Source organism: Tupaia chinensis, unplaced genomic scaffold, assembly GCF_000334495.1.
Source record: "Tupaia chinensis unplaced genomic scaffold, TupChi_1.0 Scaffold000568_1, whole genome shotgun sequence".
NCBI lineage: Eukaryota > Metazoa > Chordata > Mammalia > Scandentia > Tupaiidae > Tupaia > Tupaia belangeri.
The window spans coordinates 2,730,394-2,755,681 of record NW_006160082.1 but is presented as its reverse complement, the minus strand read 5'-3'; the positions used below and the strand labels follow the sequence as shown (position 1 = coordinate 2,755,681).

Here is a 25,288-nt window from a genome sequence, read left to right as displayed (position 1 = left end):
ACAAAACTGCGTGTAAGCCAAGATTGTGAATCTCCACTCTTAAATATAGCTACCTTTTTTTTTCCTTTTGCATCAAACACGTGATCCTCCCACTTCACCTTTGGCGGGTTATCCAAGACTGGTAGAGCCTTTGATTCTGGAACCACGAATACAGCTGGAGGCGAATATGCGAGTTAGAGAAATGGGAATCTAGACCGAGAAAAGATTATTACTAAAGAAATTACTTGGACAAGGGAAGCTATAATTGTAGGAGAGGGGGTAGGGAAGAAAGTCACCTAAAAGTAGAATGGCCTTGATTAAAAGAGAACCTAAAGAAACCTCAGGATTATTTTGTATAGTGAGTGAGAAAGGTAGTATATTGTGTTCAGGAGAGGTGTAACTGTGATGGGCTGGGAGCTTCTGGAAGAGGCAAAAAAATGAGAAAATAGGAAACTAGGCCTAGAGCCATGGCAGTTTCTTGGCGCTTCTAGTAGATGCAGAAGTAGATGCACTAAACTATGTGGTTTAGTTCCCCAGCTTTTCCTCTAGCAATGTTGCCTTGTAGATATTAGAAAAAAGGAACACTGATGGGAGTTACAAAAGCAAAGGCCTGAGTGTGAACACTTTCTGGGCTCCGCAGTGGTTTCCAGTAAACGAATAGACAGTAACCTGTGGAGGTGAACCCTCTCCCCTAGGACAACCACCTTAGTGATCATGCTAAACTGGATTGTGTTCAAGTTAGTTCTTATTAGTTAATGGGACTATGTTTGTGTAATCAAGCTTTTTTCCAAGTGTGTGTCTTGGCACAGTAATTCTTTAGATGTTGCTTAAAAATAAAAGATTCCACAATCAAATACGTTTGGGAACCATCACTCCCTTTATAACTGAAGCTTGTTAAAGACCTTTGATGTACCAGACGTTGTTCTAGGCACCGTAGTTTGTAAGAACTTTCACTTTTTTTGGTTTGCTGTTTCCATTTTTCCATTGAATTAGAGTAGTTTCCATTCTGTTTCACAGAGCACTGGTCCCAGGAGCTGCTCAGTGAGAAAGTTTCCTCATGAAATTCATTTGGGAAATGTCTATTCCCTCCTTAGAGATTCTAGATGCATACTGAAAGTTCTGAGTAGTGTTGAAGAAAAAAAAAAACCTTAATGTTGCCTAATTTTGCTTAATCTAATAGTTCTTAAATTTATTTGACCACCGGTTCCTTCCTTTGGCCAGGCAAGGGTCAACTATCTTTAGTGTTACCATGCTGGGGAGAGGTCCCATTGGGACAGTTAGTGCTCAGTAGGACACCGGTCAATTGCAATTCAGTAGTTTGTGTGTGGCTCAGTCACTGGAACTTTTTTAAAAAATCAAGACTGTGTTCATTTCAATGATCTTTTATTGATACTGCTTTGCCATTCATAAATCCTGTGCTATGTATTTCTAATGCTTATGATAACCTTGCAAAGTGGATAAAAAATAATGGGTAACATTTATCAAGTGTTTACTATGTGTCAGGCTTGGTTCAGAGGGTTTTATGTTATCTCATTTTATCCTCAGCTCTTTTCGAGTTGGTCCTGTGTTCCCTGTTTTACAGATGAAGCACACATACGTGGCAAAGTTGTTCAGAGTTAGGAAGCTAGTGAGCCCACCCTTTGTCTACACTGTGTTCCCTCTTCAGCTTTTATGTAGCCTAATTTTTCAAAGCAGTGGGTTTATGAACTTTTCCGAGTACTGTAGGAATACTTTGTATTTATGTTCTTTTTAAGATGTTAGACAAGTGTTGGGAACCAGCAGTTAGCGTAATGGCTTTGTCGCTGGACTCCCAGGTAGTCAACCACGGTTCGCGTTCCGGACTCGGTGGCTTAAAACTCAAGCCGGGCGCGTGTGCGTGTGTGCCCAAGATCCCGAGAGGAGAATGGAGGAAAAGCGATTGCAGCGTGACCATCCCCCCCGGGGGGTGATTTCTCGCTTTCTGTCTGTATGTCTCTCTCTGTCTGGCGAGTGCACACGCCCTATAGCGAAAAAAAAAAAAAGAATGTTAGACAAGTGTTGACGAATTTTAGCACCTGTGTTCATCTGGAGACTGAGAAGTCTGAAGGAAAGAACCTTGCCTGATTTTGATTAATCCAGTAGTTCTGAAACCTGTTTGGTTACTGACTCCTTTTTTGAGGGACAGGGGGACAAATATCTCTCTTGTTATCCTGGGGAGATGTCATTTCATTTTGGGAAATGAATAGGCAAAGCAGCAATGCTTTTTATTTAATTTCTAAACATTAATTACTTTTTTTTAAAAAGTTTTTTTTTTTGCCATTGGATGCATGAGCTCTCTGGAGAGAGATGGAGAGAGAGAGAGAGAGAGAGAGAGAGACAGGGAAAATGAGAAATCACTCCTAGAAAGGGTAACCATGCCATCGTATCTTCTGCCGCATTCTCCTCTTGAGATTTGGGGCATGCACACATATGTTACCAGCATGATTTTCATGCCTCCTGGTCTGAGACTCAAACTGTAGTCAGCCATGTCGATATCCTGTGCCTCAACCACCATGCCACCTACTGGTCCCAGCAGCCATGCTTTTATTTATGATTAAGAGGGGACTATAGAGAAGGTTTTTGACTCCTTTTACCTAGGAAAATAAGATAAACGAATTAAGTTCTTATGTTTAAAACCTCTTGTATTAGCAGCTAACAAGGTAAGAACTTGGATCTCTTGATTTGGCCTCTTAGCTCCTATGAGGCCTTCGTGGCACAACTGAAATATTAAGACAAGGTATATTTGCTGAAGCTGTGATGTTTGATAGTAAAAATGAAGAAAAAAGACACGGGGTCATACTGAGAAATACTGCCATTGTCATTGTTAACTTTTGACACCATTAAGATCATTATGGCAGTCGGTCTTGACCTATTCTACTGTTCTATTGGTTGTAGATTCGAATGCTTTATAATGTGATGCATAATTTCTAATACAATGTAAGTTTTTTTTTCAATTTTTAATGTTATTCTTTATTATTGTTATGAGCAAGGGTTGATAGAGTCAGATCCAAAAAATAATCAGAGTAGGACTAGGAGAATCACTTTATCAGATCTAGAAAAAACTTTGATACTCCTATTCTTTGCTGTTCTTTTGTTTGTTTTTTAAATTTTTTTTACAAGAATTATTTTATTTAACTTTATTTATTTAAATTTGACCAGAGAGACAGAGTGAGAGAGAGGGAGAAGTAAGGAGAGAAAGCAAGATGCCAGATCTGGGACTCAAACTGTGGTCAGCCTTGTGGGAGTCCAACACCCTTAACCACCGCACGACCTGCATGCCCCCTTTTTATTTGTTTTGATATGATAGTTTATTTATGGATGACCCATATGTATTGCCAGAATAATGAGTAGCATTTTTCAGGAATAAAAGTCTAGTTTTGAATGCTATGTTACTAAAGTAGGCTTTCAATATCTACATAGGGCTATTGATAAATTTAGATGTTCACTCATGTTAGTTATTCTTTTTTTTTTTTTTTTTTTTTGGAGAGGTTTTTTGCTATAGGGCGCGTGCACTCGCCAGACAGAGAGAGACATAGACACAGAAAGCGAGAAATCACCCCCCAGGGGGGATGGTCACGCCGCAATCCCTTCTCCTCCATTCTCCTCTCGGGATCTTGGGCACGCACGCACACGTGCCCGGCATGAGTTTTAAGCCACCGGGTCCGGGACGCGAACCGCGGTCGACTACATGGGAGTCCAGCGACATAGCCATTACGCTAACTGCTGGTTCCCACTCATGTTATTCTTTGACCCAACTTTAAACACTGTGCTATTGTCTCTGAATGATTTTCTTTTTTATTTATTTATTTTCTGTTTAATTTTTCTTTGAGAGTTTTTTTTTTTTTTTTTTTGCTATAGGGCACGTGTGCTCGCCAGACAACAGAGAGACAGAAAACGAGAAATCACCCCCATGGGGGATGGCCACTCCACAATCCCTTCTCCTCCGTTCTCCTCTCGGGATCTTGGGCATGCATGCACATGCGCTCGGCGTGTTTTAAGCCACCGGGTCCGGGACGCAAACTGCGGTCGACTATGTGGGAGTCCAGCGACATAGCCATTACGCTAAATGCTGGTCCCCTGAATGATTTTCTTAACAGCTGTTTATGTAATTTATTCCCAGTTATCATTGGGAAGTATTTTCCAGTATGACTTTTTGCTAGTTTGAATAAATCCTGCCTTTTTCTTAATTAATTAAAAAAATATTTATATTAGAATGTTGTTGTGATTAACAAAGAGCTCTAAGAAGCTTAAGGAAGTTCCTTTGATTAAAAGTGGACTCTGGATGGCACGTTTGAATGGCATTCTTAGAACCCGGCACAGAGTCTGGCATACAGGGGCACTCGTTATATCAATAGTTTTGCTGAATGTTTGTGCTGGTCATATTCACTTGTGTATTTTGATGGAGTTATTCCGATGTGCCAACTTTCTTTCTGTTTATGAAGGTCACCCTAGTTGCTTGATGATCTTCATCTTCCTCTGTCCCTCATCCTTAATTCTCAGCACCCGGGATTCTTAAATGAACATTTAGCTTTTTAAATAAATACTTTGCTTTTACCTAGAATAATAGGATAAACGAATTAAGTACAGAATCTTAAATGCAGATCCTATGCGAAGATGAAATAGTAATAGAGGTAAACTTATGTAATTCATAATTCATTCCTTGTTTTGGGATCAGTTTTCAGAAATCAACTTAAAAAATTATATTTCTAGTTTACCCCAAGAGAGTGTTATTTTTTATTTTATTTTATATATTTTTTTTGGGGGAAGGGTTTCTAGTAGTAATTATTGTCATTGGTATTTCTTTTATTTATTTTTTTAACCCCTCCCTCCCTGCCTCATTTATTTATTTATTTATTTAACCGTTTCTTGTGATTTTTTAAGCCACAAGGTCTAGGACTTGAACCACAGTCAACCATGTGGGAATTCAGTGCCTTTACTACCCCACCACCTACTGGCTACCTGTTGGTATTTCTTACAGTGTTTTCATTGTTTCAGTAGAGGAAGTTAGGTGATGGCCAGATGCATAACCTATGAAAAGCTAGCAGAAATGTGATCAGAGCAGAGCGGCTGGTCTCCAGCTCTGCAGGTATCTGGTTTATTTTCACGTGTTTCTTTCGTCTCATGGACATCCATTGAGGCTTCTACATTTCAGAGTACTTTTCCTCTACAGCTGTTGGAATTGCAATTCCTGCCCTGTCCAACTGATTTGACAGTGGTCTGATTGAAATACTTCTAAGTAGTAACTGGACTCATAAAGGAACAAGGAAATTAAAATGTTTCTTCTGTGTGCCAAGTGGACCTATTTTTGCCTCCTTGCTTTTTCCTCTCTCTCAAACAAAAGACAGTTGTTTTTAAAAACATTTTCCACTTTTGCTTTTGTTTATTTTTCTCCCATGTGAGGAGAATCTCCCTAAAGCGATCTTTTATTTGTTAATCTTCTTATAAACTGGCCTAGGTAGCTTCAAAAGACAACATTGTGATTCTGATACCTCAGCGTATTGGAGTGAACCCCACTTCTAAGACTTATTCCATCTATCAGTACATGTATTTCCCTATAAGGATTACCATTCTGGTATAGTATCATAAAACATCTTTAATTAGTACCTTGTGTTTTCTGTCAGGGCATCTGGATTTTATTTATTTTTGGTTCTGGCCAAAGTTAGTGGAGTCAGGCTGGCCAGAGAGTATGATATCTTTAGGGTAATACATTCTTAATTGGCTACAAAAGGCTTGAAAGGTAGGTTGATTATAATAATATGATGTTTAGTAGTTGGAATGTGTTCAGGAACATGGATTCTGAACTGTGTTTCCCAGACACAGAATAGTGAAGGACAGAGCGGTTTTTAGAAGCATGAAGGATATTAAAAATGTAATTCTGTTAAGAAGAAAGAGGGATAGTAGTTAACTTATCAGTTTCCCCTTTTTTGATAAAATACAGTAAGAATAACTGATTCAGCAAGAAGCATTGTCTTTTTTCAATGCTTTCTTTAAATCGTGACAGAAAAGAGTGCTTGAAAGTTACAAAGTTGAAGGGGGAAATGCAGAACAGTCTCTATCCAGCAACATGACCTAGAGGGAATGTGTGTTTCCACAGCTCATGGCAACCATCCTGCTTAGTTGCTTAATCTGATTACTGTTCTTTGTGTTCCATATGTCAGATTTGTGGCTTTAAAAACCAGTCCTGATTTTTTTTTAAAGCTCCATTATCATTAAATCATTTATAAAACATGGAAGTTTCTCAGACAGTGGGGTTGCAAAAAGACAATATGCTTATATTAACAGGGTAAGTTTCTGGTAGACTTGTGGATGATTCATATTGATGGTGGGAGCTTTTTCAAATTCGCAATCTCTTCCTCTGCCCCTAATCTCTACTTATCATGAGAGAGATGTTACAGGGAGGAAGGGGTTGTTATTGTGAATGGCTTGAAGGTAGAGAAAAGCCTAAAAACTACTGGCTTAGAAAGACAGGGAGCCAGGGCGCACCCACGAACTATCTAACTGTATGTTAGTAGTTGGTTGAGGCAATGATTGGGAATCCAAGCCAAAAAAATACACCTTTGTCTATGATTATCTAATTTGTTTCCTCTTGGGGCCATGGAGATTTAGTGTGGCTGGATTTTTTTGATTCTGCGTACTATGGGGTAGTTGATTTTATGTTTATTTCTGCTGAATTATATAGATGATATTCTGTTAGCAGGGTGGACACATGGTCTTCCTAACCGTCAGAAATCCATCCGTTTCTCCATTCTTTTTATGTCTTTTTCCTTCTCATTAGTACTAAATTCTCAGTAACAACTTGGCAGTTCAAGAGTGGTGTTGGGTGGACTCATTAGCCAGAGTAAGCATTGGTGGCAATTAGGAAGTTGCATTCAGAATGATCTGGAGATTTAATTCCCTGAAGTAATAACAACAGCCTAGGAGAAAGCTGGACTCTTGGGAGGAAGGCAGGAAGCAAACTGATGTGAATTGAAGTTGATGCTAATGAGCATTTGCTGGTTCTAGGCAGGGGCCTTCTACTTCCCATGCCCTCGTGCCCACTTTGAAAGAGGTTCAGAGCGAAGTTTTAATTTGATCTGTCATAGCTGCGAGTTAGTTCCGGGCTTGGTGCTTCTCTAAATCTTATGTGTGATTAAGTAAAATAGTGTAAAATAATTCCAAAAATTAAAAAGTGTTCTTAAAATGCAGTGTTTTGCCATTAGTCCTTTAAACTGTTCTATAAAGTGGGCAGTGTTCTTCAGCTTGAAAGGGCATCAAAGTTTGTATGACTTGTTCAAGGTCATGCAGCAAGAGGCCTCCCTAAGGATTAAGCCCAAGTTTTATGACTGTAGGGGAGGCTTGGGGCTTTTTATTCATTTGTGTTGATACCCATATAAATAGTTTGCTATGGGGCCGGTAGGTGGCTTGGTGGTTAAGAGCTGGACTCCCCACATGGCCAACCGTGGTTTGAGTCCCAGACCTGGTAGCTTGCTTTCTCAGTTTCCCTTTCTCTCTCTCTCCCTGTTGCGCTCTGATAAGAAAAAAAAAGAAAAAAAAAAAGGTTTGCTAGACCAAGTGAATTTTACTGTGGGTAGATTAATTTAAATCACAAAAGTATAAACATGACCTAAGAGGAAGGCCTTACTGATTTTATTTAAAAAACCAATATTCAATCCCAATACACAATGGTTTTGCCTTATCTCTAAATTATTAATAGAACATTCTGGCTCTTTTCCATCATAGTTCTGCTCCTGATGGAGTTCTGGAGGAGCCATGTCCCGACATCCCACAGTAGTCTGCTTTTCATCTTCGCTATAATTTTACATACTCAGCAAAGTGCATGCCCTTGACCTAGAGGTGTCTAGGTTCCAATACTGCCTTTACATCTTGGCCTCAGTTTTCTAGTCTGTAAAGTGTAGATAGATAATACACTTATACCCCAAAGGGCTGTTTTAAAGGGTTTCACTAATGCAGGGTAAATGATTTAAAATGTTAGATGTAGTAGAACCACTGTCTGTATGTAGCTAGCGTGATGTGCATTTCGGTTTCTGTCATTTATGTTTTCCTGAGAGGATTGTTTAATCTCTAGCAAACTTTTTTCCTTTTGCTATAATAGACTTACCTTGTGTCTCTCCTAAAATTTACCATTCAATCCTTCCTTATTATTTCCAACTCATTTTTCTAATCTCTAAGAGGCAGTGTCAAGGAAGAACTTTTGCTCTATATTCATTTCCTTATCTGTAAAATGGATAATTGTACTCATCAACCTCCCTCAGACGGTCATGATGAGACTCAAGTGAGAAAGGGCCATATAGACCTGCCGACAAACAGAAGAGGGAGTGGAAAAGGTCTCTCATTCCCTGTATCAGTGTGTTTCTTTAAGTTTGGACTGTGCTCGGGAAATCTGTTCTTTCTCTAGATCCTTCTTATGAACACCGGGGTTGAAAATCTTCACTCGCTGTGTATTCTCTAGTTTCTCTTCTGTGTTTGGTTCTGTTGGTTGCCGAGTCATCTCTGAATCACATCCTCATTTTCTGGCTTCTCTCAGCCTTTTCCTCTCATTTTCCTACCATGTGTCATGCTTTATATAATTAAATATATAATTACTGCAAATTTATATGTATATATTACATATTAATATATATTTAAAGAATTATTTAATTTTACTTATCATTACTAATATTTTAAAAAATTTGCTACAGGGCACATGTACTTCCCAGACAGAGACAGAGACAGAGAGAGAGAGAGAGGGACAGAGAGAAACAAATAGAAAGTAAGAAAGCAAGCTGCCAGGTGTGGAACTCGAACCATGGCCAGCCATGTGGGAGTCCACCATGCCCCCTGCTAGCTCCTAAATAAATTGTTTATCGTTGCAGGTGACCATGTGTTTGCACATTGCTTGTACAGATAACATCTTTGAAACATGCTTGGGGTATTAAAAAAAATTAGAGCCATAGAAAGCAAGCATCTTTTTTTTTTTTTTTCTTTTTCTGTTTCTTAGTAGTTTTCCCGATCAAACATGCTGCATATTAAGTGCTCAACAGCTGCTGCTGACTAGACATGCAAGTGTAAAAGTTTTATAAATAAATTGTTGTACGTATGATTTTTTTTTTTTTTTAACCCATGGGTTTCTGTTTCATTTGTACAGGAAAAAAAAAAAAAGAACTCAGATGCTGAGTTTATCAGCATCTGGCACTATGTATATTACATAGTCTATTTATAAAAACTTCTTAGAGGACATGGCAGTGAGAATTAATTTCTTATTGTCAGCCGCTAATCTCACATTTATGTAAGATAGAGGAGAGAGGTTATATTATTTGGATTTTCCTCCATGATTAAAGCCTGAATGTTTTAACCACCATGAGCTTATTTTTTGAACATTAGGAAATATTTCCTCAGTATAGTTAAAAATATTCTTAATCTCTGAGACATTGTGTCTTCATTAAACAAGTAGTTAAGATACCGTCTGTTTGTGCTTGAGATTAGATTAATTAGAAATTTCTGTTCATAAGAAATCAAGCATTCTTCTATGTGCGTATTAGTTTTACAAAATTCTCGAGAGCATTTACAGAGGAAGGTTGAAATTGATCGTCGGAGTTTTATAGAATGAGTTAGAGTTCGTCTACCAGTAGTTGGTTAGTCATTAAGCATTTTTATTTTAGAAAATATTTCTTAAAAGAGTGTATTCCTTTCTTAATGCTTTCCAGGAACCAGATCTTGAATTGCCAGGGTCTCAGGTAAAGGGTTAGTTGCAACGTTTAGTTTAGAGAATACGTAGTTGTTATTGCTTAGTTGTTGCTGTAGATTAGAAAATCCGCCGCGTATTTGCTTGTAGTGGTGTAAAATTAGCTGTCTCTAGAGACATTCTGTGTGTTCTATGTGGACAACCAATGACATTTCTAATACTGTTGTATATGTGCATAGCCTTGTAGAATGAATGCACTCTACTCATTTAAGACTTGGACCTTAAATAGAAATGACCAAGAGCGACCAGAAGGATGAGAAAAGTGAAGGAGAAGGCAGGGAGAACCATGGGCTTAGAAATGGAGCCAGGAAGTCGGCTGAGCCACAGTGTCTGAAAAGAGAAGTGATGAGTAGAATGTCTGAGTAAAGAGCACTCCTGCTGCCCTTGAGAAAGCCTTAGTCTGAACCGATGGAGAAACCTGCCGCAGTGAGGAGGGACAGCCACTCTGGCCAGATAGCCACAATCACACAGTCTGCTTGTCGAGAGCCGAGAGGCAGCCAGGAAGAGCTGCTTGCTGGAAAAGACACAGGGTCAGGGGTCTGGAGGAAGCCCTGGGAGAGAGGGGGTTGTCTGGCCAGTGAAGTTTTTAGCCAGGAGGGCTTCTATTGAATCTGGGGGATAGGAGAAAGAACATAGAAACTGCTAAAGCAGTGAGCTTAAATATTGACAGGTGTTCGCTCTGCCAAGATAGAACGTGAATGGCTTTTTTTTTTTTTTTTTAGGTAAATAAATGATTTCAAACTCATATGGGATTTATATGAGTACTTATCAAAACTTTTATTCTTCCCTGGTCCGGGACTTGAACCGCAGTCGACTACATGGGAGTCCAGTGACATAGTTATCAAAACTTTTAGAAGAAAGCAATTTATTACACTATTATGGAGACCTGTGTAGTCTTAAGCACTGTAAATAGGCTAAAATGGAGCACTGTGGTCTTTAAAAGGATGACATTTGTCTTTTGAATGTTCATAATCTTGATATACAGATTGATAGATGGGGAAAGTGATTTTTTTGTATAATAAATGGAATATAACAAGATAAAATTATGCTTCACAGGTTTAAAGGGAAATAATTGATCCGATGATTATTTATTTAGAATAGGAGAATCTAAGCTTTTCCCTTGGAAAGAAGGGTCTAAATTATGAATAATGTGGGTTTTTGTTCTCAGCCATTTTGGAAGATTCCGATGAAAATTAACTTCAGATTCATCGATAGTTTGCATTGTAGGTATGGTTTAAAAACTGTAAGTGGCAGTTGAAAGTTTTCAGCTAGAAGAGGGGCCTTAAGGACAACCTGTATTCAGTGTTACTTTCCTGTGCTGTTACTGTTTTTGTAACTAGACTTAAATATCCTTTGGATGAAGCTCTAAAAGGGAATAAGACTGACTTGATTCTTTTGACCTCACTACCCACACTTCTTGGGTGTTTTCTTTTTGCACATTTTTACAACTTCAAGAGAAATTAAGCTTTACAGAAACAATTGAGTATTTTGTGCCTAAATTTTCATTTTCGTTGAGTAGGCAGAGTGTCAACTGTTACCGATTCCTATGTTGGCTAAATCGGATCCGACAGACTGTTCATTTGGTAGTCTTATTCTAATTATAACCTAGCAAAATTGTTGCTTACATGCCTTAAACTATTGGCTTTGCATTGCTGTGTTAAGAACAGAATGATTTTGCTCAGTGGAGCTTTTACCTTTGTATATGTTTCTTTCCATAACCAAAATTGGATTAACTTCACAGAAGGTAGAACGAGTGAGTGAATCATTTCCTGATGTTAGTTGCAGGTATTTGTCTCAAGAATAATATCCTATAGACTCAGTAGGTGAACAAGATGGGATTATGCTTCACAGATTTTAAGGGAAATAATTGATACAAGGATTATTTATTTAGAATGGGAGAATCCATTCTTTTCCCTTGAAAGAAAGCTCCTAAGTTTGCTTGCTTGCTTTTTTTTTATTTGCCAGGGGGGCAATTGGGCTCACCAGGCAGAGAGAGAGAGAGAGGGAAGGGGAGAAGGCACCCCCCAAGTAGGGCATGGTCCTGCTGCAGTCCTTTCTTTCCCATTTCTCCATCCTTTTGGGATATTTGAGTATGCACCTAGCTGGCGTGTTTCTCAGGCTGCCAAGACCAGGATTCCATCTGCATGGTGGGCCCTGTGGGAGCTGTCTGTCTTAACCACGAGGGCACTTGGCTGGCCCGTAGGCATCTATTCTTATTTTGATTGATTTAATAGTATTTCTAATACATAGATATCCAAATATATTTACATAACTATTTTTAAAACTATATAATCCTACTGTTTATTAATAAACATATCTGATAAGACACATTTATTTTTTTTTCAGAGTCACAGAGCAGTTTGAGATTACTATGCATGCTTATTATACATTTTATTTTAACCATTGATAAGTTTTAAAGATTTTTTTGGTTTGTTTTTTGAAAACAGTGAGAGGAGAGGATTTTAGGGCTGTAAAACATACTAGGCTTGTTTCAAAAATTTAAAAAAATTTATTATTTTTTTAAAGCCAAAGCTCCATCTGCTGTTTTCATTAAAATCTCAGGAATTGTTCACATTGCCAAGAGCAGTTCTTTGAATACAGTCTGATGTTTAATCAAGCAGTGATATGTGATTTTCAAGGTCATTTTCTCTTATGACAAAAGAAAAGTCAAGAAGATTAATTTTCTCAAACAGTGATAAGATTTGTAACTGAATAATGGTTTAAGTAGATTTTATTACAGATATTTAAATATTAAAATACACATAATTATTTCTGTTTCTTAAGAATCAAATTTGAGAAATGTAAACAAATAAGTATTTTTTGAAACAGTGGCTTTTAATGGAATAAAAAATAAAAATTGTTTCTATTTGACTTCTGAGGTATTTATTCATTTGGTGGAGAGGGAATAGTGGGTTCACTTTCTAAAGTTTTGCCTAGCATAATATAAAAATTTTGCACTTCCTTAATATTTAAGAGGCTAGTAGGGGGATGGATGTCAAGAAGTATGATGGATTGGACTTTAAGATAGTGTGAACTTGAAAATAGTTAAAAATAAAATATGTGCATGGATAATCAATAGCCAACTACACAAATGTTCTTATAAAATATCAGCTTTTTAAAAGTTATTTTAACTAAGACTCCAAATCAATCTTCTAATGATCTATTAGCTCCTCATTATCTGGGTAAAAAATCTATGGCATACTGCCTTTACCTGGCCCCTGGTTTTTCTCCAGCTTCTTCCCTGACTACTTCCTCTTAAACCTGACCATCCAACCATGTTCAACCTCCTTGGAGTTTCCAAACGCTCTCTGAACCCTCGAGGCAGCCTGCCTTTGCCCTGTCGTTGACTCTGCCCGGCCACTGAACCAGACTTCTCATGTACCTTCTTCCACCCCAGGCAGCCATGCTTCTATACTGTGCTCCTTTTCATTTTTTAAATTTTTGTGATGACATTTTCCCCATTACACTGAAATTCTTTGACTCTAGCACGAGGATGGTGACTTTCACATCTTCAGATTCCCAGGACACCATATTGCAGTAGGTGCTCCCTGGTAGCATGAGGATGAACCAGTAGAGCCCACATTACTGTTTCAATGGAAAATGCTTTTTCCTTTCCACCAGAGAGTGCTGAACAAGAGTGCCCTTCTGAGAAACTGAAGGTGTCAGATACAGCAGTATGAGCCGGGAGACTCAAATCAGGATTATTTATTTCCAGCTTCAAAGTTATATTAAACAGTGAGTCTGCGCCAGTGAGGACTTCCTTGAGCTTTGACTAACTGGATGGAACTGGTGTCCTTTCCTGCTCCTTTCTGAGTGAAAAACCTCAGCTTGTTTTTTTATACATGCTTTGGTGACCCCCATAGTTAGATGCAGTTTCAATTGGACTTGACTTTTTTTAAATTTTAATCAACAAATTAGTTGAGTCTGTATTCAGTCATCCTGTTGTGTTATATTCACACATAACACTTGAAACATTTTGTTGTAAGTTATCTGATAAGAATCTAGTAACCCTCAACCAAGAGGGTTAAAGCCAATCATTTAACTTTAGGAACCTCAATATATTGTGAAGGCAGCCTTCTTTACTCCCATTCACATGATAGCATGGTGTTTTTCTTTATTTTGATTTTTTTTTAAAAGTTTGATACTTGCATTCAGATTATTTTAGCTCACATAGGATTTCTACTTTCATTTTCTTTAAAACCTGTTTTCTCTACTACACTTCCCACCTATCACATACTGCTTTGCCTTGTCATTTAATCCAGTAGGTGATGTGTTCTGGGAAATTAGAATATATACATGTTTTTCAAGTTTTTGTTATAACAGCTTTTTAAAAGTTATTTTAACTAAGACTCCAAATCAATCTTCTAATGATCTATTAGCTCCTCATTATCTGGGTAAAAAATCTATGGCATACTGCCTTTACCTGGCCCCTGGTTTTTCTCCAGCTTCTTCCCTGACTACTTCCTCTTAAACCTGACCATCCAACCATGTTCAACCTCCTTGGAGTTTCCAAACGCTCTCTGAACCCTCGAGGCAGCCTGCCTTTGCCCTGTCGTTGACTCTGCCCGGCCACTGAACCAGACTTCTCATGTACCTTCTTCCACCCCAGGCAGCCATGCTTCTATACTGTGCTCCTTTTCATTTTTTAAATTTTTGTGATGACATTTTCCCCATTACACTGAAATTCTTTGACTCTAGCACGAGGATGGTGACTTTCACATCTTCAGATTCCCAGGACACCATATTGCAGTAGGTGCTCCCTGGTAGCATGAGGATGAACCAGTAGAGCCCACATTACTGTTTCAATGGAAAATGCTTTTTCCTTTCCACCAGAGAGTGCTGAACAAGAGTGCCCTTCTGAGAAACTGAAGGTGTCAGATACAGCAGTATGAGCCGGGAGACTCAAATCAGGATTATTTATTTCCAGCTTCAAAGTTATATTAAACAGTGAGTCTGCGCCAGTGAGGACTTCCTTGAGCTTTGACTAACTGGATGGAACTGGTGTCCTTTCCTGCTCCTTTCTGAGTGAAAAACCTCAGCTTGTTTTTTTATACATGCTTTGGTGACCCCCATAGTTAGATGCAGTTTCAATTGGACTTGACTTTTTTTAAATTTTAATCAACAAATTAGTTGAGTCTGTATTCAGTCATCCTGTTGTGTTATATTCACACATAACACTTGAAACATTTTGTTGTAAGTTATCTGATAAGAATCTAGTAACCCTCAACCAAGAGGGTTAAAGCCAATCATTTAACTTTAGGAACCTCAATATATTGTGAAGGCAGCCTTCTTTACTCCCATTCACATGATAGCATGGTGTTTTTCTTTATTTTGATTTTTTTTTAAAAGTTTGATACTTGCATTCAGATTATTTTAGCTCACATAGGATTTCTACTTTCATTTTCTTTAAAACCTGTTTTCTCTACTACACTTCCCACCTATCACATACTGCTTTGCCTTGTCATTTAATCCAGTAGGTGATGTGTTCTGGGAAATTAGAATATATACATGTTTTTCAAGTTTTTGTTATAAGGCATGTGTGCTTGCCAGAGAGAGACAGAGGTGGAGAGAAAGTGAGAAATCATTCCCTGAGCAGGGGCCACGCCTCAGTCTCTTCTTCAGTTTCCTCTTGCGATTTTGGGCATGTATGCACATACATCTAGCATGATTTTCAAGCCACTGGGTCCAGGACTCGAACTGCATAGTTGGCCATGTGGGAACCAGTATCTTAACAAGTAGTTCTAGCCAGAACCTACCTGTTGGTCCCAGCTTCCACATTTTAAACTTGTGTTTTCTTCTTAGAACCTAGCCCAATACTGTATCATTAAGCGGTGCCTAATAAATAATAGGCTGACCGACTGAGTGCATCTTGGGGTCTTTACATGAGGATGTCTGAATCTCTCCTGGAGCGCTCTTCTGTTCCTTTCTCAGGCCGTTACTTTCTATCAGACGGCTAGATAGCCAGAACTCTAGTGTACTGAGCCCCAGTCTCTCTTCAGATTCCCTTCTGCCCCATCTTCTGGACTCCAGTGTTCTATGCTGCTGCTTCCAGAACTGCCTTCTCGGATCCTCCACGGGCACTGAGCTTTCTTGTTTACTGCTTCTGTTCTGTAGCGAAGCAGAACGAAAGGACTTTCTGATAGAGCAGTTTCAGATGTTTAATAAAATTTCATTGTGTACCCCTTTGACTCTCTCCAGTTAAGGCAAAGTTGGCAAGATATTTTCCAGGTTAAAGTCTTTAATCACCTTTGCCATTTCTTTTTCTCACTCTCTCGCAGGTTTCCTCCTGACTATTTCACAAAGCAGTTAGTATCGATTAGTTATTGAGAATCAGGAGAAATTGATCTTAGTTTGATTCAACCAGCATTTCTCGATTACTTATTATGTTCAAACCAAAGGTATTATGGAAAATTCCAAAGTGAACAAGATAAAAACACTTGCATTCTGGGGAAGGGGGAGGGCTAACATATGTCTAAATAAGTGAAATATTTATCAAACATGGTAAATGGGTAAGAGGTATAAAGAGCATATTCTGGGAGAAACACAAGAGGGTACAAGTTGAGGGTCCCTAATTCAAAAATCTGAAATATGAAATACTCCTAAGTTTGAAACATTTTAAGCACCTACGTGATGCTATAAGTGGAAAATCCTACACCTGACTTCATGCAATGGTTCACAGTCAAAATGTTGTAATATAAAAATAGTGTGTAAAGTTACCTTTGGGCTGTATGTGTAACATGATATGAAAAAGGTGAACTTTGTGTTTAGATTCGGGCCCCCTCCCCAAGATATCTTACTATATATAGTATAGATGTTTCAAAATATTCAGAAATCCGAATCTGGAACACTTCCGGTCCCAAGCATTTGTGTTAAGAGATAGTCAACCTGTAGTAGACTGGAACTGGAGAATCAGGGAAGGCCCCATGATGGACTTGGTCCTGAATGAGGAAGGAAGAAAGATCACTGTGATGGTAGCTTTTCCCACGAATTATTATTTTAGCAAAATTTCTTCAGAACTCTTCTTTTACTCATAAAAAGGAATACTGGAAGACTATCAGATAATTACCACACTTTTATTTACTAGGTAATTGATGTATTGTTTATTTCTTGATTAACAATAACCTGGCCTTCTTAGTATTAGTTGTTTCTTTCTTTCTTTTTTTTTTTTTTTGCTATAGCCTTTTAAATTAGTATAATACATTAAGTGATAAACCTTTTAATTAATGAAATGTTTTAATTAATTTAAAAAATAATAAAACATGTCTAGGTTTAATAAGCTACAGAGTATTTCTAAGGTGATTTTAATACCTGCTTTATTTATCCATGATTTTCAGGCAGCTTGGATTTTAAAAGCACGAGCACTGACTGAAATGGTGTACGTAGATGAAATTGATGTAGATCAGGAAGGAATTGCAGAAATGATTCTGGACGAAAATGCTATCGCTCAAGTTCCACGTAAGTATTGGTTTTTCAGTTAATGGAACACTATAAGGAGAAAAGAATACCATGTATATATAGGAGGAACATGTATGTAGTTCCTATATATTTAAATATATATGAACATTGTGTGCATGAAACACACACACACATATATATATATATGAAAAAAATGGCCTCAGGTATATGGTTTCTGTTCTGCCTCATAGCACGAAGGCTTTCCTTCTACAATTCAATTATATTATCTTAAATGTAAGGTGCAAGATTGATTTATAACAGTTTTCTAGTAAAAGCTATATCATGCACTTAAACATATTGGGTTGTCGGGGCCAGCAGGTGGCATGATGATTAAGGTGCTAGACTCCCATGTGGCTGCCCATGGTTCGACCCCCAGACCCATTGGCCTGAAACTCATGCGTGTGTGTGTGTGTGTGTGTGTGTGTGTGCGCGCACGCCCAAAATCTCAAGAGGAGAATGAAGAAGGGATTGTGGTGTGGCCATCATCCCCGGGGAATGATTTCTTGCTTTTTCTCTCTCTGTTTCTGTCTCTCTGGCCAGTATATGTGTGCCCAAAAATCTAAAAAAAAAAAAAAAAAAAAAAATTGGGTCGGAAAATTTATGTCGTATTTTTTCTATGTTTTTCTATGCAAAAATGCACCATGACTTTTCCGATGACCCAATATTTTACAAAAATGCATTTATTTGAACTGCTTGTCTAATAATATCATAAAGTTATATATGTGGGAATCTTTTTTTTTTCTTCATGATAGAGCATGTGCGTGTACACATGAGACAGGGGGGGCAGGGAGAGAGGGGAGCCCCCTCTGCTTGGTCACACCATTACCCTTTTCCTCCAGTCTTCCAGCCTGTCATATCTAGGGTACTCACACATGTGCCAGCATGTTTCTGGCCTAGTGGGCATGGGATTCAAACTGTGGTTGCTGTGTGGGATCCAGCTTCTCATGAACAACACATTATCATTGTGCTAGGTAGCTTAGCTTACCTGGGAGTTAAACACATGAAACATTCAAACATTAGATGAGTTCTAAAAGGACTTTAAAATTTGTAAACATCACTTCATTGTTATAATCAGAGATGATTTAATGTATGGTGTGAGATAATTAAGTGATATACTGTTCTCTGAGTGTCTATGGAGATTGTCACTGTCTTAGTCCATTTTATGCTGCTTTAGCAGAATACCTGAACCTGGGTAATTTATGAACAATAGAAGTTTACTTGACTCATAGTTCTGGAGGCTAAGAAGTTCAAGAGTATAAGATTGCACCTGATGAAGGTGATCATGCTGCATGGTAGAAGGTTGGAAGGGCAAGATAGAAAAAGGAGGCTAAATTCCAGTGATAACGAACTATAAATGACATTAGTCCATTAATGAAAGTAGAGCCCCAAGACCTAATCACCTCTTAAAGGTCTCACCTCTTAATACTGCCACAATGGCAATTAAATTTCAACATGAGTTTTGGAGGGGATGCCCAAACCATAGCAGTTGCAGAGGCCTAGTCCCAAGCATTGCAGGCGTGATGGTGCTAATACTATTGGATGGTTAGACATAGGGTGGTCTTGCTGGTGAATTATTAGTTTTTATAGTTCGTAATCATTTTTATGTTTTGAAAGGTAGTAGTTGTTTTAAAGATTCAAATGAGGGATTAGCAGATGGCGCAATGGTTACATTGCTGGACTCCCACATGACCAACCTCAGTTTGAGTCCTGGGCTCAGAGGCTTTAAATTCATGCCAGGCACATGTGTGTGCATGACCAAAATTTTAGGAGAATGGAGAAGGGATTGCAATGTGACCATCCCCCTAGGGAGTGCTTCCTCACTTTTGTCTCTCTGTCTCTCCAGTGAGTGTACATGCCCTATGACTCTTTTAAAAAATTCGAATGAAAATTAAGGAAAAAATGTGTTTCAGGTTAAGGTGTCTTTCCTGAACCTGGTGACTTGAAAATCACGCTGGGCACGAATGTGTGGGGACTGTGGCATGGCCATCTCGTGTGGGAGGTTTCCTTCTTTCTGTCTCTCTCTGGTGAGCACACATGCAAAAAAAAAAAAAAAAAAAAGTTTGAAAATGTTTGTGTGAAAAATAAACTATGAGTATAGAACCATCATTTTTGAACTTTGGAGCATACTAGTTTTGAGTTTGAATTCCAGCTCCCTACTAAGTTGATTTGTTTGCTTAATTCTGTAAACTTTTGCAAGTAAGCTAAAACTACCTACCTTACAGACTTATGTGAAGATTAAATATGACAACATAAGAATATAAGAGACATGATAGGTTCTCGGTAATATCAGTCCCACTTTTCCCTAATATACGTTTAATGCTATGAATGTCTTTTTCACCAGGGCAGAACGATTCTGAAAATTATATATTAGCTTATCAGCTAATATAGTTTTGTTTTGTTTTGTTTTTTTTTGAGAGTTTTTTTTCTACAGGGCATGTGCACCCTCCAGAAAGACAGAGACAGAAAGCGAGAAATCACCCCTTGGGGAGATGGCCACGCCACAATCCCATCTCTTCCATTCTCCTCTTAGGACCTTGGGCACACATGCACATGCCCCTGGCATGAGTTTAAGTCACTGGGTCTGGGACTCGAACCACGGTCGACTACATGGGAGTCCAGCGACATAGCCATTATGCCAACTGCTGGTCCCTAGCTGATAGTTTTTGCATACGGATAAACAACATATAAATAGAATTCGTCATCTCATCTCCTAGGTCCTGGGACATCTTTGAAACTCCCTGGAAATAATCAGACAGGAGGGCCTAGTCAAGCTGTCAGGTAGGTCCTTCTTTTTCATACTGTCTGCCACTAATTATTGACCAGTCTGTGTGAGAGTCTTTTCTTAATTGACCCTAACAATGGACAATCTTCACAGGCCAATCACTCAAGCTGGAAGGCCCATTACAGGTTTCCTTAGGCCCAGCACACAGAGTGGAAGGCCAGGCACTATGGAACAGGCCATCAGGACACCCAGAACTGCTTACACCGCCCGCCCCATCACTAGCTCCTCCGGAAGATTTGTCAGGCTGGGAACGGTAAATTCTGTCAGCTTTCCCATAGCCTGTTTACCAAAGTAACTTTATTTTATGTAGCATTACTTTCCTGTGATTATAATAGAAACGATAGAAAGGCGATTTTTTATGTTGTCTTTATAATTTTTATGTATATTAATCTCAATTCATGTTTCAAGAGAAAGTTTCAGATTTCTTGTTCTATCCTTTTTTCCCCCTTAGGCTTCCATGCTTACAAGTCCTGATGGACCATTTATAAATTTATCGAGACTGAATTTAACAAAATATGCTCAGAAACCTAAATTGGCAAAGGTATGTACTTAAAACAATTTTAAGTTATGAAGTTGTATTAGAAGTATGACATGATAGCTGGTCAACACTGGGTGAGCCAGAGTGCAGTCTGCTCCAGGCAGTCCAGAATTATAAAGCTGTCTCCAGAGATTTGAAAAAATGGCAACAAATGAAAGTGTTTGCATCTTTAGTTCAGCATCCTTGGCTGTGGAGTTTGTAGACTCACTTTTGCCTGAGAATCCTTTGCAAGAACCGTTTAAAAATGCTTGGAACTACATGTTGGATAGTTATACAAAGTTCCAGATCACAACATGGGGATCCCTGACAGTTCATGAAGCCCTTTATTTCTTGTTCTCTTTACCTGGATTTTTATTCCAATTCATACCTTACATGAAAAGATTCAAAATTCAGAAGGATAAACCAGAAACATTGGAAGGCCAATGGAAATGTTTTAAAGTACTTCTTTTTAATCACTTCTGTATCCAGCTACCTTTGATTTGTGGGACCTATTATTTTACAGTTTTTCAATATTCCTTATGATTGGGAAAGAATGCCAAGATGGTGCATGTTCTTGGTAAGATGCTTCGGCTGTGCCATCATTGAAGATACTTGGCACTGTTTCTTGCATAGGCTCTTACATCAGAAAAGAATGTATAAATATATTCATAAAGTTCTTCATGAATTTCAGGTTCCATTTGGAATGGAAGCTGAATTTGCATACCCTTTGGAAACCCTAATTCTTGGAACTGGATTTTTCATTGGAATCTTGCTTTTGTGTGATCATGTCACTTTTCTCTGGGCATGGGTGACTGTTTGATAGAAGCTATTGATGTTCATAGTGGGTATGATATTCCCCTCAATCCCCTAAATCTCATCCCTTTCTATGCTGGGTCTTGGCAGCACGACTTCCACCACATGAACTCCCAATTAATAATCAGACATCTCAGTAAGGATTACTCAAGTGAGACAGTGGCAAATCAACTACATTGGTAATTCTAACTACTAAAGATGAAATGCTCCTTTAAATTAAAGAGAAAGGGAGAGGTGGAAGAGGTAGGGAGGAAGAGAATGTGGGGAAGGGAGAGAGAAAGGAGGGTGTCTGTGACCTTCCAGTATAAAGACCTTGGAGGTGAACTTACAGTCATTCAGGATCACTTATCTTCCGGAAACTGTTTTAAGCCTAGCCCAGGTTTTTGAAATAGGTTAGGTCTCTGAACTCTGTGCATGAGTGCTAAACTTATTTGTAATCTCAGTTCTAATGGTGTCTATCATATTTACTAAATGTCAAATACTCCAGGGAAAATAAAAATGAGCACTAGCTGTAAAGATCTGAAGTTTAAATTTGAAAATAAAAATGCCATTTGGTGGACAGGGGATGTAATATGTTAACGACTTTTTCTTAAATTCTTGTTTGATAGCAATCCACTCAACTTCGTTTGGTGGAATTGTAAAACTTTGCTCTTAGTGTTTCCTTTATGAGAGTGAAGAATTAAAAGTAACTCATAAGGTCTATCTGGTTTCCTACTTTTTTAGGCCATTTACTTGAGGTAACTTGGCTGACTAGTTGATACCATCACTCCATCACTGTTTCCCCCCCCCCCCCCCCAGGAAGGTGTATGTACTTACTGGAGAGAGAGGAAGAGAAAAAGAGATAATGTGAAAAAGCACCCTGAATGGGGATGGTCACGCTGTAGGCCTTTTTCACCCATTTATCCCTCCTTTTGAGGTTTTTGGTACACATGCACACCTGTCCAGGGTGTTTTTCCAAGCTGCTGGATCCAGAACTTAAAACTTGCAGTTACTATGTGGAATCCAGCTGTCTTTTTTTTTTTTTTTGAGAGGTTTTTGCTATAGGACGCGTATGCTCGCTGGAAAGACAGAGAGAGACGGAGAGACAGAAAGCAAGAAATCACCCCCCAGGGGAGATGGCCACGCCACAATCCCTTCTCCTCCATTCTCCTCTTGGGATCTTGGGCACGCACACACATGCACCCGGCGTGAGTTTAAGCCACCAGGTCTGGGACTCGAACCGTTGTTGACTACATGGGAGTCCAGCGACATAGCCGTTATGCTAACTGCTGGTCCCAGGAATCCAGCTGTCTTAACTACATCCACCATGCGCTGGTTGGTCTCTTAGCTGTCATTATTAATGTCATACTCACTGTGTAATACATTTAAGAGTGGACAAAACTGGTTAACTCTGTTTTATGACGATCTTAAAATTGGTCTTTAAGAAATAAATTTTGAATTATTTTTTCCTAATAAAATAGTATGTTTAATGTGGAAGAAGTGTTTAATTCAGGGAGCTTTCCAGTTTGTATTTTGTTAAAAACAGGAATTAATTGTAAATGGTAGTATTTTAAAATGCTTGGTTATAATAAATGATTGATGGACCCTTTACTTATAAATCCCCAACACTTTATAGTATCCTGTTTTGTTTTGTTTTGCTTTGTTTGATTCAATCCAGCTTTGAGTTTGGATATGACAATAGAGTACTTTTGTTAAAATAAAATCTAAAGAATTTTTGGTGTTTGTCTCCCACAGGCTTTGTTTGAATATATCTTTCATCATGAAAATGACGTTAAGACTGTAAGTTCTAAATTTATGCTGTTTTCTTTTATTATAATTTTTCTGACTTGGGAGTTTAGATTTTGAAATGTTTTCTTTTTTTCCTTATAAACAAACAGAATTATTAAAGACTGGAGAGTTACAAAACTTTCAAATCAGTTTCAGTGGGAAATATATGTAAATATAGAGTGGTAAGAACAGTGCCTGCTTCTTAGAATATGTAGATCTCGGGACCGGCAAGTGACCTGGTGGTTAAGGCACTGGACACTTCCGCATGGCTGACCATGGTTCGAGTCCCAGACCTGGTGGCTTGTTTTCTCACTTTCCTCTTTCTCTCTTTCTCTGTGTCTCTCTCTGGTCAAATTAAAATAAATGAATGGATAAATAAGATGGAATAAAATAATTCTTTTAAAAATATGTAGATCTCTGATAATGGGCAAAATATTATTGGGAATACTGTGTAATAAATATGCTTGTGTTAAAGATTTTCTTTGTATTAAAAGTTGATCTATTTTTTTTTCTTTAGTCCATATATTGCATCATAGGGTTGCTAAAACATGTATTTATGGTTTCTTTGTAGTGTGACCTTCTTAATTAAGTTATTGAAGACACATCCATTCTTTCTTCTATTGATTTGAGCCACTTCATGTGCCGGGCACTCTTGTAGACCTGAGACAACAGAGTGAAGCAGGCAGACAAAAATCTCTGCTATTTTAGACATTTTATTCTGGTTGAGCAAGGAATATAAATAATATGCATATTTAAAATATATTAAAATGTCATAGAATAATAATTACTATAGAAACAAAACTCAGGAAAGCAGGGGAGGGTCTAGATAATGGTTGAAGTGGAGTTGGTCAGTAAAGTGTACTCTGAAATGAAAACATTTGAGCAGAGACCTGAGTGACAGAGACGGGAGCCTTGTGCCTGTGTGGGAAGAGCACTGCATCAGAGAGAACTTTTGTGCATAGGCACTGAATAGAAAGATGCTTAAGTTTTTCATTTCTTTTTTTGTTTAATTGCCCAAGGACATGTGCACTCACCAGAGAGACAGAGAGAAAAAGAGTGAGAGAGAAAACCCCTCAATGAGGACGGGTCAGGCGGCAGCCCTTTTTCCTCCTTTCGTGCCTCCTGTCAGGATTCTGGCGTGCACACACATGTACCCAGTGTGTTTTTCAAACTCCCACGATCAGATTTAAACTGCAGTTCACTATATGGCATCTGGGTCTCCATGCGCAGCGCTAACTGCTGGTCTATAGGGCCAGCCCCGGCTTTGGGGTTTTAAGGAACTGCAAAGAGGCCAGTGTGGCTGGAGTGAGGATTGTGAGGAAGAGTTGCAGGAGATGAATTTGGAAACTAGGCAGATCGGATGCTGTTTTATAGGTCATGGCGATGTTGTCTTTGTTAATAGAATCATCTTCTGGATGTTGTTCCACATCTTACGATTTACATAATGTGGAGGACTAGAAAACACACTTTTAAAAAACAGGATTTATTCCTGGCACTACTGAATTTACATTCTAAGGAGTCTAATAGTAGCGGACTTTAACCTTTATATATTACATTAGCATTATAGAGTGCTTCTGAATTCTTCATATAGATTTTTTTAGAGAATTATTTCATTTATTGTTATTAATATTATTTAATTTTGACCAGAGAGAGACAGAGAGTCAGAGAGAGAAAGAGAGAGTAAAAAAGCAAGCTGCCAGGTCTGGGACCCGAACTATGGCCAGCTGTGTGAGAGTCCAGCACCCTAGTTACCACACCACCTGCCAGCCTCCGTACACATGATTTTTAAAAATTTCTTAAACAAATACGGCAGTGACTTTCCAACTTTTTGTTTAAGCAGCAAACCTCTTTCTTCGAATGAAATCATAGCCAGACCTTGACAGACAACAGTTGAGCTGCTTCAGTCACAGCAGGGGAGCAAATTTAGAACATACCCCGTGAGACTCCTCCTTGCTCCTGCCACCCAGGAGCTTCTGCCCCTCAGAACTTAGGGGCAGATATTTCGGTCTTGTAGTTTCTAAATCAGGTTCATTTCTGATTACCTGGGGGATTTTGAAATAATGGATTTCTGTCTTCCAGACTTCCTGAGTCAGAATCCCTGAGGGTACGTCTGGTGACTCTGTTGTTAATAAAAGCTCCACAGCCAATGCTAATTTTCGGGCAAGATTGGAAACTACTGCTGTAGAGCATAATTTAAAAACCAGTGGTGAATATAAGCCTGTGAGCTTGGCCTTCT

The 25,288-nt window shown here is 38.5% G+C and overlaps 1 protein-coding gene and 1 pseudogene across 2 annotated transcripts in view; both read left to right on the top strand.

Annotated features, from left to right (window-relative positions):
• TTC8 (tetratricopeptide repeat domain 8) overlaps positions 1–25,288 on the top strand; it is a 65,355-nt gene that overhangs the window by 543 nt on the left and 39,524 nt on the right. Inside the window, exons 2-6 of one of the 2 annotated variants that reach the window (XM_006158005.3) lie at positions 17,053–17,173; positions 19,888–19,951; positions 20,049–20,208; positions 20,407–20,496; positions 23,020–23,064. In XM_006158005.3, coding sequence (XP_006158067.1) covers positions 17,053–17,173; positions 19,888–19,951; positions 20,049–20,208; positions 20,407–20,496; positions 23,020–23,064 — 480 coding nt within the window. Of the gene's footprint in view, positions 1–17,052; positions 17,174–19,887; positions 19,952–20,048; positions 20,209–20,406; positions 20,497–23,019; positions 23,065–25,288 lie in introns of those variants that run through there. The other variant, XM_027775490.1, reaches the window with a different exon arrangement.
• Positions 20,635–21,468, top strand: LOC102484532 (methylsterol monooxygenase 1 pseudogene; annotated as a pseudogene).